The 13,570-nt window shown below is 37.2% G+C and overlaps 1 protein-coding gene and 1 pseudogene across 6 annotated transcripts in view; both read right to left on the reverse strand.

Annotated features, from left to right (window-relative positions):
• Window positions 1-10,853, reverse strand: part of LOC109099302 (microtubule-associated serine/threonine-protein kinase 2-like) — a 135,523-nt gene extending 124,670 nt beyond the window's left edge. For 3 of the 6 annotated variants that reach the window (XM_042758412.1, XM_042758415.1, XM_042758413.1), the window contains exon 1: window positions 9,705-10,853. In XM_042758412.1, the coding sequence (XP_042614346.1) occupies window positions 9,705-9,785 (81 nt within the window). In that variant the 5' untranslated portion in view covers window positions 9,786-10,853. The remainder of the gene's footprint in view (window positions 1-9,704) is intronic. The other 3 variants (XM_042758411.1, XM_042758410.1, XM_042758414.1) reach the window with 3 other exon arrangements.
• Window positions 10,854-11,637: 784 nt separating this feature from the next.
• Window positions 11,638-13,202, reverse strand: LOC109072470 (annotated as a pseudogene).
• Window positions 13,203-13,570: the final 368 nt, after the last annotated feature.

Raw genomic sequence — 13,570 nt, forward strand, 5'->3', positions numbered from 1 at the left:
AGTTTAATTTTTATCATTACATTATGGAAAATAATGAACTTTTCACAATATGCTAATTTTTTGAGAAGGACCTGTATGTCCACTAAGGGCTTAGGACACGATTAATGCTGCACATGTGCCACAATATTGATACAGGGCCAGCTCTGTGACGATACATCACAAAAAAACAGCACTAGTAAACTAGTGAGAGTGGAGAGTGGCTCTGAGAGTGGCTCAGAAGAGAGGGGCGGGGTCAGCAGAGCTCATTTGCATTTAAAGGAAAATGCTACAAAACCGCTTGCTCTGAAAAGAGCTGTTTTTGACAGGGCAAAAAGGGAGTTGTTTTACACTACCATTGAGAACTTTTAACCAAACTATGTTACAGACTTTTTTTAAAGACCCTAAAGAATCATATAAACTTGTGGAAAATGGTCATCTGATGACCCCTTTAAGACAAATCCTTATAACACCAAGTAATTGAGCACTTTTCAGTCAATACAGACAAATTGTTGCTGTGGTTTTAAAGTGACACTTTACAAGCACTGGTATAAACTACTGAAATTCAAGTAACAAGACAACACTACGCAGCTGTGTGAATAGTCACTTTCCTGTGTTGTTCAACAGGAAAGCAAAGTGCAACTACTGATGGTCCTGTACAACTACCTGGTTTCCTTTTTACCAAGGAAAAATTCTACTTACTCAATTGCTCTTTGCCCTTGTCACACTCACAACAAAAATATTGAACCACTCCCCTCTCTAGTGACTGGAAGAACAGCCAGAATAATTTCCACTGCTTTAAAACAGCTGTTTTTCTGACATGTTCTTCTAGTACACACACAGGCTCCTGCTTGTAGCGTCCCTTCTCCTCCTCTGACCTACCTCATGAAACAGTGCTATTCTCCAGTAATCCGAGCCTTGCACATTGATATGTCCTCAGTTCAGCCTGTCAGTAACCACCAACAGCATCTCACAATCAGAGAGCACCACTATGAGCAAAAACAATGCATGTTTCACTATTTTCTATTCATTTACCATGTTACAGCTGGTTTGTTTAATAAGTTCCAGTGATCAGCTGGGGAAAAAAAGACAGTTGGGTTCTTTTGTTTATTGAACACATTCAACATCTTAAACATCTGCAAGAACAGAGAGGTTTTTTGTGATGTGTTTTGGACTGGTCTGTGGTACTAAAGCTGTGCCATAAAATTTCAGGACTCATAAATGGATCAGTAATTTCTTGTCATTTATGACTGCATAGTGCAGTGGCATGCACACTACAAAACCTGACATTCGCCACTGTTTTCATGTCTAATTTGCACATCTGATAAAGGACTCAGAGAGGAAACAACATCTGATCATACACAGGAAATAAAAAAATCACAAAAAATTTATTTTCAAGATGTCAAGAGCTAATTTACCTCCCTTTACAGGCACACTCAGTCGACCACTGCCGTGTAGCAGACACAACTCCATGACAACTAGGAATGAATTGATATTGTAATTTTTGAAGTCAATCATTTACAATGGAAAGTAGTACAGGAGCTGTGTATAATCTTGCATTCATTATTCATTCAACCATGGTGAAGACGAGGGTAACTGCTTCACAGAATTTTGTCAAATTATTAGAGTGCACAAGCATATTGATGTCCTCAAAATTAGTAGAGCCTAAAGACCATAAAACTCCAATTTTTCCAGTCTTTAAATGATCCAATTCAGTTGAGCAGAGACCAACAAACACCTCTAAAATAAAGGCTGAGCACAGCAGAGTGAGACGAACTGAAACACCCCTGCTGTGTGACTAACTGCATGCAACGGAGGGACAATGATCTCACTTTCTTCCGAGAGTCAGCATCTTCCTGCATTACCCAGCCTCATGCGTGTCTCAAATGGTTCTTCCTTTAAGGACAACAATTTATCAATACTTATAAAATCAATGCTAGCAGTTTTTGTGCTTTTTAATTTAATTTAATTTTTTTCTAGTAAATACACAATGAATGTGTTCACACTGAACACAAACATGATTTGTTTGTCAAATAAAATATTTAGGACTGAATGCAGTGTCATTTATATGTCAAGTGATAAAATAGGATCTATTTGTTCAGTGCAGTCAATATCTGATATATCTTCACTGGTTGCCATAGCAATATTGAGACTCAATTACCTGAGAAGTGTGGAATCAGAGGGGAGAGAAAAGTCTGATTTTAATTGGATTTCAAACCAGACAATCACTCTCGATCGGATGGCTGTGACCTGCTAAATGAGAGTTCTGCATAATGAGTTGACTAGTGACAACATCTTTTCCTTTTGCTTCACTGTAGCTCTAAATGAAGCCCTTCACTGACTCATTAAGTACACAGAAGCAATTCCCCAGTTATAGATTCACCCTATCATAAAGGCTAAGAGTTAAAGGATAATCTAAATGCCCTCTAATGACCTAAAACATAAGTATTCAAGGCTATGCAGGGCTCCATAATAACTATTTTTACTAGGAGCACTGTAGCCCCTGATTGAACATTTTTAAGGCTCACCTTAAATCAGCCTGCAAAGCAGAATCGTTCGCATATTTTGCCCATTTTAACTGTATTACTGACAAATGCTTTGATAATAAATAGACTCAGGGGCTCAAGACTAACATTTGTGAGCAGTGGTACCAGCGCCAGTACGTTCTACAGATGGTGGTGCAAGAAGCAGATTTGGTAGCGCTGGGGGGGTGGGTGATGTGTGGGGGTATTAAAAAGAAAGATAATTTAATCTTAAAAATACTATTGTTTTGAAATAACAAGTGAAGTTATAGGGATGGGTCACGATTTTCAAATAATCGATTAGTTGATTTAACAATAGATTATTGATTATGCGGAGCGATTTATTTTTAAGACAATAATTCTCCATGTTTTTGGTGCTGATGTGCTGGTGACGCATTCATGTAAGCAGAGGTTGGCGCCGCCAATAATGCACCTAAAAGCTGTCAAAGACTATAAAAGAACAACAACATGGTCTCACGTGCAAACTGTAGATTTGCGTCAGGATTTAACCGCCAAATCTTTTTCTCTGGTGGCAGATTTCCTTAATCTAACACTAGCAGTGGCCCACCTTTGACAAAACGAGCTTGGGCCGAAGTTAAATATACACAGCTACAACGAGTGTGGACCTGCCGCACGTACAACAGCTTTCAGCCGAGATTGGCCCATGGAGAAAAAGCCGTCTGACATCCAGAAGTGTTTTGAAGCGTCGGCTCGGCTCTGGCCCATTATCTTCTTACCGATACCGATGCTTCTTACCGATATTCATGGATGAATTAATCAAACTTTTGATTTTCATTTGAAATTGCTATTAATACTCATTTTTGAAATGGAAATGTCAGCCTTATGAGCAGTTTATGCTAATCGACGGACTGTTATGTTATTAAATGCTGTCATTCGGTTATATTATTTTAGTATGTTTCAGCACCTTACAATCATTATATGGCTTGAGTTTAGATTCCCTAATGAATTAAACAGTTTGTTAACATATAGACTGAAAGCGTGAATGATTTCTCTCCGTTTACGGGTGTGTAGCCTATTAGTGCGTGCACGGGGGGAGGGGTGCAATTTTCGAATAATAATCAAATAACACCCAGCGATTTTCGAATAGTATTTTTGCTTGAAATGCCCATCCCTAGGAAGTTACTATTAATATTACACGTTATTTCTTGGTAATGCACATTTGACAGTAAAGCACTGAGCTTGAGTTGGGTTTACAAAAAAATGTACTTTTATTCAAAACAGTAATGAGCAAAATATATTTTTTAATATGAAAATAATTATATATATTCTACTTTCATTAACTGTTCCATTATTCTTTTATAGTAGCCTATTATATTGAACTGCCCGACAACTTTAAAGATTTTCAAAGGAATGCGCTTTGAGTGATTCAGTTGCAAATTGAACAAAAGTTTGTTTTTCAAGGCACTTTGTGACTTTTCTTACTTCATACACATGACAAGTGCAAAACTTTGACAAAATTAGACTTCTTGATGATTTGATATTTTATAATAGTGGATTTTATAATATTAAAATATAAAGCAAAAAAAGTGGTAATGAACAACTAATAAGTGCTCATCTGCTGCCATCTACTGGTTATAGTGGTAATTTGTCTTTTTTTATTTCAAAGGGGTCATATTATAATGCGATTTCAAGTTTTCCTTTCTCTTTGGAGTGTTACAAGCTGTTTGTGAACAGATAAGATTTGCAAAGACTAAAGTCTCAAACCCAAAGAGATATTCTTTATAAAAGTTAAGACTTGTCCACGCCCTCCTAAAATGCCTTGTTTAAACGTGCCCCCACATGTCTACGTCACGATGTGGGAAGATTTGCAAATGTTCACGCAAATAAAGAAGGCCTAATTTTGATTCTCCCTGTTGCCACCGGCACCATGCTGTGGAGAGGCTGTTTCGTTGTGAAAGCAAAAATACTTTGTTTGGTCTTCCAAAAGAGGACACAACTTGAAATCAGTGGTTAAGTTGTATTTACAACACTGTTCCAGAACAGTTCAACACAAATATACAGATGTGAGCAAGGCGTTTTATGGAGGACTGTTTCCTGATCCTGGGAGAGTAGACTATAATGCAGACTGTTCTGACACACAGTCTGTAAGAATGTTTACATATTTAAAGGATTTTCCACTGATGATTCAAACGTGAGTTTTGGGTAGTGTAAAAGTAGCGCTTTCTGTTTGTCGTTTATCCAATCACAAATTCAATTCAATTCAAGTTTATTTGTATAGTGCTTTTTACTATACAAATCATTGCAAAGCAACTTTACAGAAAATTAAGTTTCTACAATATTTAGTAGTAGCTTATCAGTGCATACAAATGCAGACATGGTTTTATGTTTACGTGACACGATGCAACGCAACACGTAAAAAGACAGTATAAGTCATTATATTCTGTAATTATGTCCCCACTGTAGCAAATGGCTCGTTTCTAATGGGTTTTATTGTTTTTGTCTTGTTGCGCCAGTTTGTTCTGACTGGGACACGCATCACAGTATGGCAAGGGGTGTAACATTTCCGTCACACGCTTGAGGCATTTGGCCAATCACAACGCACTGGATAGCTGGCCAATCGGTGTACACCTCGCTTTTCAGAGCAATGAGCTTTGTAAAAAAAAAAACAACGCATTTCAGAAAGGCGGGGCATAGAAGAGAAACAATAATGTACAGCAGTGGTTCCCAATCCTGGTCCTAGAGAACCCTCAACACTACACATTTTAGAGGTCTCCCTATTCAAACACACCTGATTCAACTCATCAGCTCATTAGCAGAGACTCCAAGACCTCAATTGTGTGTGTCAGATAAGAGAGACACCAAAAACGTGTAGTGTTGGGGGTTCTCCAGGACCAGGATTGGGAACGACTGATGTACAGTTTGTGGAAAATAATGTGTTTTTTTTTCAACCTTAGACTGCATAAACAGTTCATTACACCAAATACACAAAATAATGTTCTTTTTAGCAACATCATATGACCCCTTTAAATAAGTGTGTTTACCACACAGTATATTTTGGTCATCCCATTAAAAACAACATTTAAATTGGATCATTTTTAGAGCTTAAAAGTGCTGGAAATAGTTGTGTGAAATACTTGAAAGTCATTGAAAAGTGCTTACATTTATTTCTTAAAAGGTTGTACAAACCCTGAAATGAGTAATAACATTCGACTCGTTCTGCCACAACACCATGGTATAGTTATTATTACTATTAATTCTGGTTTTCTACATCAGCGATGTTTGATCTGTTTATAACCGAATTCTGCAAAATTTGAATACTTCTCACTAGATCTCACGACGATGTCATTTTAATGCATTTGTTAGGCTATCCAGTTGAACCCACTAGATGTGGCGCTATGGAGCTAGAATTGTGTCTTTATTACATGCGAGAAAATAAAAGATCTGAGAGAAAAAAAAAGTTTGAGAGAAAAAGTTATCACACTGATAGCAAAAAAGCATTTCATGAGAGAAAAAAATAATATTTGAGAGAAAAAGTTTTCATACCAATAGCAAAAAAGAATAATATTTGAGACTAAAAAATTTTATTTGTTTTCATGAAAAATCTCTGTGTAAGTACTTTGGGAAGAATTTTCGATTTTTTTATTTTTTGATATTATTTTTAAAAATTTTTTTATAAAAAAAAAAAAAAAAAAGTGTTTCTCTCGAAGCACTTTCCTTTGCTCTCGATGCAATTTCTTGCTCTCATGTCAGGATTTTGCTTTCACTGTGAGAATTGTGTCATGGGTGGGGCCACGTTCCTATTGGCCAGTCGGGTGAGCATCGTCTTGTCTTGGGAGTCGAACTGAATCATTACACCATTGTTCGGTTCACCTGCATAGATGCCGCCTCTGCCTTATGGCTAGTTTAGTTGAGCACGGACACTCCAATGTTTGGGTAAGATGATGACACACAGCTGGCTGAGCAAGTTCAGTATCACTGAAGATTAAACATTAAAAAAAATAGCACTCATATTCATGAATGAATGAATGTGTATTATATTATTTGCTTGCTAATCGCTAGTAAAGCTAACCAGCCATCATGCTAGGTAAACTTGCAAACTCACCTGGTTTATACTAGTTTTAAATCAAATGCCAAATGAATGTCTTGATTTAGATAGTTTCACGCCTTATTTAGTGAGTAGTGAGCTAGTTTCTACCTTTGCACTTGCTAGCCTCAAAGCACCTCAAGAGTAACTGCTTGTTCATACAACCTCCTGTACAACTTTCAACTAACGTTAGTATGCTAGCTAACGTTAGACAGTGATTGATATACCGTTTCTCACTAAATAAGGCGTGAAACTATCTAAATAGTTTTTTGCTATCAGTGTGATAACTTTTTCTCTCAAACTTTTTTTTTCTCTCAGATCTTTTATTTTCTCGCATGTAACGCATGTAATAAAGACACAATTCTAGCTCCATATGGAGCTTTTTTTTTGTTTATTATATTTTTTTTTGTAGAATGTAGCGTATGTGTTGAGGAGATAGTTGTTTACGTCAAAACTGAAACCAAGCCGTTCACACAGAATGCATATTTATCACATTTTCTAGAGGGACATCTATCAGTGTTGTACTTGCATCTCACAAGAGTGGCATGTTTAGAAAGCTATGTAAAATTAATTTAAGTTCAACTTTTAAAAAACATGCGTCAAGACTCAATGGCGGTTTTTCCCCATCCCACTTTATTTCATGCTCTTAAATGAAGAAAGTAGCCTACTCTTTGTGATTGGTTTTCAGTCTTTTGTATGTTTGTTTATAAACATTTTAAACATTATGCACTTTTTTTTCAAAGATAGTCGTGTTTTTTTAGTTTGCTTTGAAGAAACCTGCATAATATTTTTCCTTCTTGTGGCCTCAGGAGAGAAGCCAAAAGCTTTTTCCCCGTAACTGAAATTATACCTTTTAAATCTGAATATAATTCGAATTTTGATAATATTCAAGTAGAAAATGTTAATTTAGTTTTTCAGTCATTTTGACAGCCCTAGAGATCAACACTGGTTCCCGACATCCAGAGTAAAGCTGTTCTGAGTTCGGACTGGTTTGCCTGCGCTGCGCTCAATTATTGGTCTGAGCTGATAAATGGTCGCACTGCGCAGCTCAACTGAGTAGCGCTGTTTCTTCACATTTTTGTTTCGTTTGCCATTAGATGTATCTCATATGCAACAGAAATGGCAGTGCTTATGAGCTGGGCAACGCAGTGGTCGCGCCAGTGCGACCGCTTACAAAATTTCGTTGCACCAGCAGATAAAAATGGTAGTAGTCTGGAGCCCTGCTATGTCACCTGAGGGCAGTATGTATAACTTCAAATGATGAGCAAACTGCCTTAAAACACTGCAATCTAATTGATGGAAATATATGGCACATCCTCTATTTAGGCTGATATGACACCGAGCAGACAAAAAGCTGTCAACAACAATGTAAAAAGGGTCAGAGTACAGCACTTGCTTTTTCTTTTGCCCTCATTTCAGTGTAAGTGTTAAGCATAGAGCTTACATGCCAAAAGGGAATTAGTCTTCAGTAACATCCACAACATGTTGTTACCCATTTTCCATTATCTAACCAAGTCTGGTTATGTTAGTTAATCTCTCAAATAATCAAAAATAAGTATGCAAGTAAATGCAAGGATGAAAAGCTGATTTGGGTTGGGAGTCGCTTATGTAACTGCTTTTTTGCACCAGTCCAAGCCATCTGTGCTGGTCAAAGAACTTTTACAATAAAGTGGTTCAACAACTACCGGGCAGAGGGACTCCTTAAAGAAAGCTGAATCCCACAGATGTTTAGCTCACTGCTGAAAGGTTATAAAAGGGAAAAAACTGAGCCTGTGAAGAAACAGGAGCCAAACCACTTAGGCTGTGCATTCCAATTCTGAATTATTGTAAAACAGGATTGGATAAAATGCTTTCCTGCACATGGAAAGCATTCCAACAAGAAAATCAAGAGAGAGCAGTGGAGTTCATAGCAATACCAATCACTTGAACAATGGACCATCTTTGTTGAAATTAAATGCATTAACTGTAATCGTTGGCTCCATGAAGAACTTTCCAATGTACAATTTTTTAAATATGTATATTGAAAAAAAGGTTTAAAAAATTTAAATGTTCTTCACACTAAGAAAAATGGTTCTTTTAAGAACCCATGACTGAAAGGTTCTCTGTGGAAACCCAAAATGGTTCTTCTATGGCATAGCTGCAAAAAAAAAAAAAAAAAAAAAAACCTTTCGGAACATGTTTTTTTTTTTTTTTTTTTTTAAGAAAATACATATAAGAACACTGGTCAGGTGTACTCTACATATATCATGTCTTGAAAGTTGCAACCTAAACCACTTGCACTTTTAGACAAAAAGCCATGCAACATTGTTTGTTTAAAAAAAAAACAAAAAAAATAAAAAAACTTGGAAACTATACTTTACTTAACAGAAAGTGCAAAAAAAAAATGACTTATCACTCTGGGTAACCCTGTGATGATCTCATCAGTTAAAATAACTTTTTGTTGTTGTTTTGTTTTTTGCACTGGTGCCCCAAATTAGGAAACTTTTCCTTGTTTCAAAAAGCAGTGATCTCATTTTATTTCCTCCCAACGTCACTTGTCACTCTGCCCTCACTTGATGAATGATAACACAAGACTCACATTGTCAAAAACAAGGAGCCAATAAAACTCTTGCAAAACAAACATAATGTGGGTAATAAACTTGTTCAAATGTGTGCAAAGCTAATAATACACAATACAAAACAACACAAAACCCTGTGTGCATTCTGATGTCCTGGGGTGTGTATTGGTTTTGAATAATATTCCATTAGTCTGGAATATAATTTAATGTAAATAAACAAACCAGCCTTACAAGATGTAATCAAAATAAAGGGAGTACTCATCATCAATCAGTTCAGTACTATGAAACAAACCAAGAACACACAAGCAAAAAAAAAGAAAAAAGCCTTTTTGCTGTGGATGTCTCTGCCTTAATTTTATCATTTGAAAAGGGATCTTTGCAAGAAATGTTCAATGTCATAATGTGTTTTATCTATAAGCACTGATCCATTATAAATGGGCTGCATCCATGCACTGCGCTCGGTCTGCAGGACAGCTGCGTCACAACATGCACCAGCATCTAAGGTCTTTATTTGTATTGTGTGATGTTTACCTTGCATATTAAAATAAACATGCAAAGTATCAGTGTTAAAACGGATCAACTTTCCAGTGAAAGATCACTCACCTCGTCTTTTCCTTCAGTGCTGCTCTCCTGCTGCTCAGAGGTGCAGAGTTTCCTTTTGTTTTTGCTCTCAGTTCCCTTCATTCTGATGGATGGGGGTTGAGGTATACTCTACAGTAGTGATGTATCGGTGTTAGAATCCGGTGGTCAGTGCATTTAGATGGTGAAACCTGCTTTGCTCTGATACATGGTGAGCAAACCTCTCCTCAACCTTGTTAAACAAGCACAAAGGCAGAATCAATGGTGAGCGCAGGTTCGACACCGTGGCTTTTGTGTTGCTCTCTCGAGCTTAAGTTACAACTCGAGTTACCATGACAGCCCGTCAGTTATCAGTCAACACTGTGTTTTGTCTTCAGTTTTACATACACTGTGCGGTTTTAGCGCGGCAAACCAACCGGCGGAACTCGCTAGCTTGCTAGCTATTTGCTGATAAAGTTTGACAACATCCGCAAAATAAACGCCTTTTGGGTTTACAAAAATGACGTAACTGTTTAAAAACAATGTGTAAATATACTCGCCGGGCTCGTAACGTTATCTGTCAATGTGAGATTATAAGGACAGGTCACCATTACGCTGAATAGCGCGGCATTTCCAACGTGTTTGCCGCAGTTTCAGGTCAGCCAGCGGATTTTCTTTTCTCTGTAAACGAATACGTTACTTTAGCATTCCGGAATTTTCTCAGCCATAACAAAAACGCGATTTTTCTTCATCCAGTCAACTGCCTGACTGACGAGATACTTTGCCGCGGCGTCACAACACAGCGCGAGCTCAACTGTTCATCATGTCTCGTGAGTCAGGTCTCAAACGCGAGTTGTGCTTTGACACAGATCATCATGCGGGGGCAAAGCTCCGCTTTTCTCCTCCAATCTCTCTTCTTCAAACGTCAACCTGGCCGGTGAGGGGAAACGGCTCGGTGGCGAAAATAATTGCTAATCAGAGCCGGTCCATGACGTTGGTTTTCTTCTGGGAGGAAATCTACCAGTTTCCTGAAGCTCGGATCAAGTGAATGACCGTCGGCGCGAGCCTAATGTGATGCGAGTTCAGTCTGTACGAGCAGAGTAGAAGTAGTACACTGGAGCGCTGATGAGTTCAGTCTGTATGTCTTGCATTGCATATACACTGGGGGCTGATCTGAAACCGTTGTTTCCTCCAATGGTTTAGAAGGGGCAATTAAAAAGATCGGTTTTGGTGAACTTTGTCTTTGTCTTTGCTGCCATCTGCAGACGAAAGTAATGTTTATTTGTTTGTTTGTTTGTTTTTTACAATTACTGCATTTTCCTTCTGCACAATCATTGTAGGTCGAAAGATGGCACAGTACAAGGTAAACAAATTAATTGAGATATACTGAGAAAAAAAGAAGGCTCTGTAAATCTGAGCAGCAGGCTTAATTTATTCATTCTTGATTTATTTTTATTATTTATTTTTAATTAAATTATACCCAATGACAAATTCTCCATGTTTGTTATTGAATGTGGTTGTGAAATGAGATGAGGGGGAAGGATTTGCAAGTTAATGTAGGGAGCACTGAATTCTGGATTGTTGAACAGATGAACCATTAATTTTTTAAGCCATAAGATATATATGTTTTTGGTTTGTGTCAGAAAAATGATGTAGGAGGGCATAGCATGAAAAAAATTGCATGAAAGATACAATAAATTTGGAATAGCATGTAGCAAAATAGTCTATACATTTTGGTGGATCTTACTTTAGTGTAGTTTTGTAAAATGTGTTAATTGCCATCAAGTAATGTAGTGTAAAAAGCAATGGCATTTAAATGAAAACTCTCAGTAGCATATTCATGATATTACACAGAATTTATGTTTTTCCTAAAATCATTAAAAAAGATATAAACAAGACAAAAAAAAGAAATGATTAGAGAAACTTTGAGAACTGAAAGTTTACTTGTTAAATACAATACAGATTTTCATTTCAAACCTTTGAATCTTTAAGTATGGAGTTCTATATTTTTTTTAGTTTACAGTATTTTACTTCAAACAATCTAACTGATACAGTATGTAAATTCATATTAAAAGTGAGGGAAAACAATTGTAATTTTAATTTACTACTGTTGTTTAATATCTGTATGGAGTGGACAATAATCGAACAAGAACAACTGGAAACAAAATGTATATTTTATAAAAAGGAAGAGAATGGGATCAGAAATTAAAACTGAAAATAGCCAGAATCACCTTTAAACATGTAGAATATGGTATAACTTTATCAGTGATGACACCTTTAACTTATTTAATATTAATGGATTGACAATACAAATGTGCATTATCAGAGAAATACTTCTTTTCAGGATAATACTGCTTAATGACAATAGTGCTTATCAAAGAGAAAAAGGCTACAACTGTGAGGATGGTCCTCAGTGATTTAAACTAGCTGGGATATGTGGGCAGGAGGGACAGGTCATAATGCAATGCTATCCCAAGCCCCATTATCACAATCACAGCAGACTGTGTAATGTCATGGCAAAAAAGTAGTGCTGTCCAAGCAATCAGAGAGGGAACCACACTGTTGGCTAAATTGAGCCAGTCAGGTTTTGCTGGACTCCCGGCAGGCAAGGCGAAACCCCAGCGTACCCCACCAACAAAGGAAATGATGGATGCGCCGTATGCAACTTGAGCAAATGCAACTTCAGGAAGGTACAGGTCTGTGACCGCTATAAGTAGAGGAGCAGATACAAAAGGTATGAGACCAGATAATCCGAGATAGAGGGCAGGCTTTGGAGCTTTCTTCAGGTCTCTCATGTCATAACGAACCAAATCAAGTTCTCTTGGTGGACTTTCTTCCTGAGGACGTTTCTTCAGTCTCTGTGCAGACCAGTGAAATGACTGGGCTCCCAGAACAGAACCAGCAACATGCCTTGGGGGCAGCGGTCCATATAAACCTCTAGTAAACAGTTCTGAAGTGCTACTGGTGCGCTGCCCTAAACAGGCAAACTTGCTGGACACCTGCAGGAGGCAGCTCCACTGCCTTCCCTGTTATTAGGGAGGAAAGAAATGTCTGTTAAAACAATTATTGATGAGAATTCCCATAAACAACGGAAAATGCATCACGTCTTGGAGGTGTATTACCATTAGGTAACCATTAGGTACTGGGGAACAAAACGGTCAAATAAAATAGAAAGAGCAACAAAACGTGATGGGTTAAACGTTTTTACTCACCCCAAAGTTACGAAGGATGTGACATCCTATTATACTTGTCAACATTTTACCTACAATTAAAATCATAAAAAAAAAAAAAATCAGGTCCGTATAAAGTTAAGCCGCTGAACTGAATTAACTTACATTTTATAAAAGCTAACTGTGCACCCAGCACAAGCAGTGCTTATCTGTTAGAGACAGATTCGAAATTACGAAAACATACCTTGATTTCATATTATAATGTTGAAATATAAAACGAGGAGTTATTATTAGTCAGCAGAGGGTCATTAATACGCGTGTGGCAATGGGAAGCCAGACACATCATAACACTAAAACGCCCCGAAAGTTCTTATAAAAGTCCTACGGAAGTGACCGGGGCCATGTATTTAAAATCAAATTCTGAAGCGTTCACTCAAGAGAGCGTCCGAATTGTGGAGAGTCATCTGTTTTTTTGTTTTGTTTTGTTTAACAAATTGATAGATTTTTCAAATAATGTATGGGTGATTATTGACTGATTGACACATCATAGTGTTTTTGCAAAAGAAGGGTTTACTGTTTCTGTGAGACCTGATATTGTATTGTAAATTTTTGTAATTTAAATTTTGTAAATTGCTTCACATAACTTCCAACAGAAAAAACGTTCCATCCGTTTGGTCTCTCTTTTTATTTTATCTTTCTTTCTTTCTTTCTTTTTTTCTTTTTACAGTCTGTGGTCTGCAA

This window comes from Cyprinus carpio, chromosome A6 (assembly GCF_018340385.1).
Source record: "Cyprinus carpio isolate SPL01 chromosome A6, ASM1834038v1, whole genome shotgun sequence".
Classification (NCBI taxonomy): domain Eukaryota; kingdom Metazoa; phylum Chordata; class Actinopteri; order Cypriniformes; family Cyprinidae; genus Cyprinus; species Cyprinus carpio.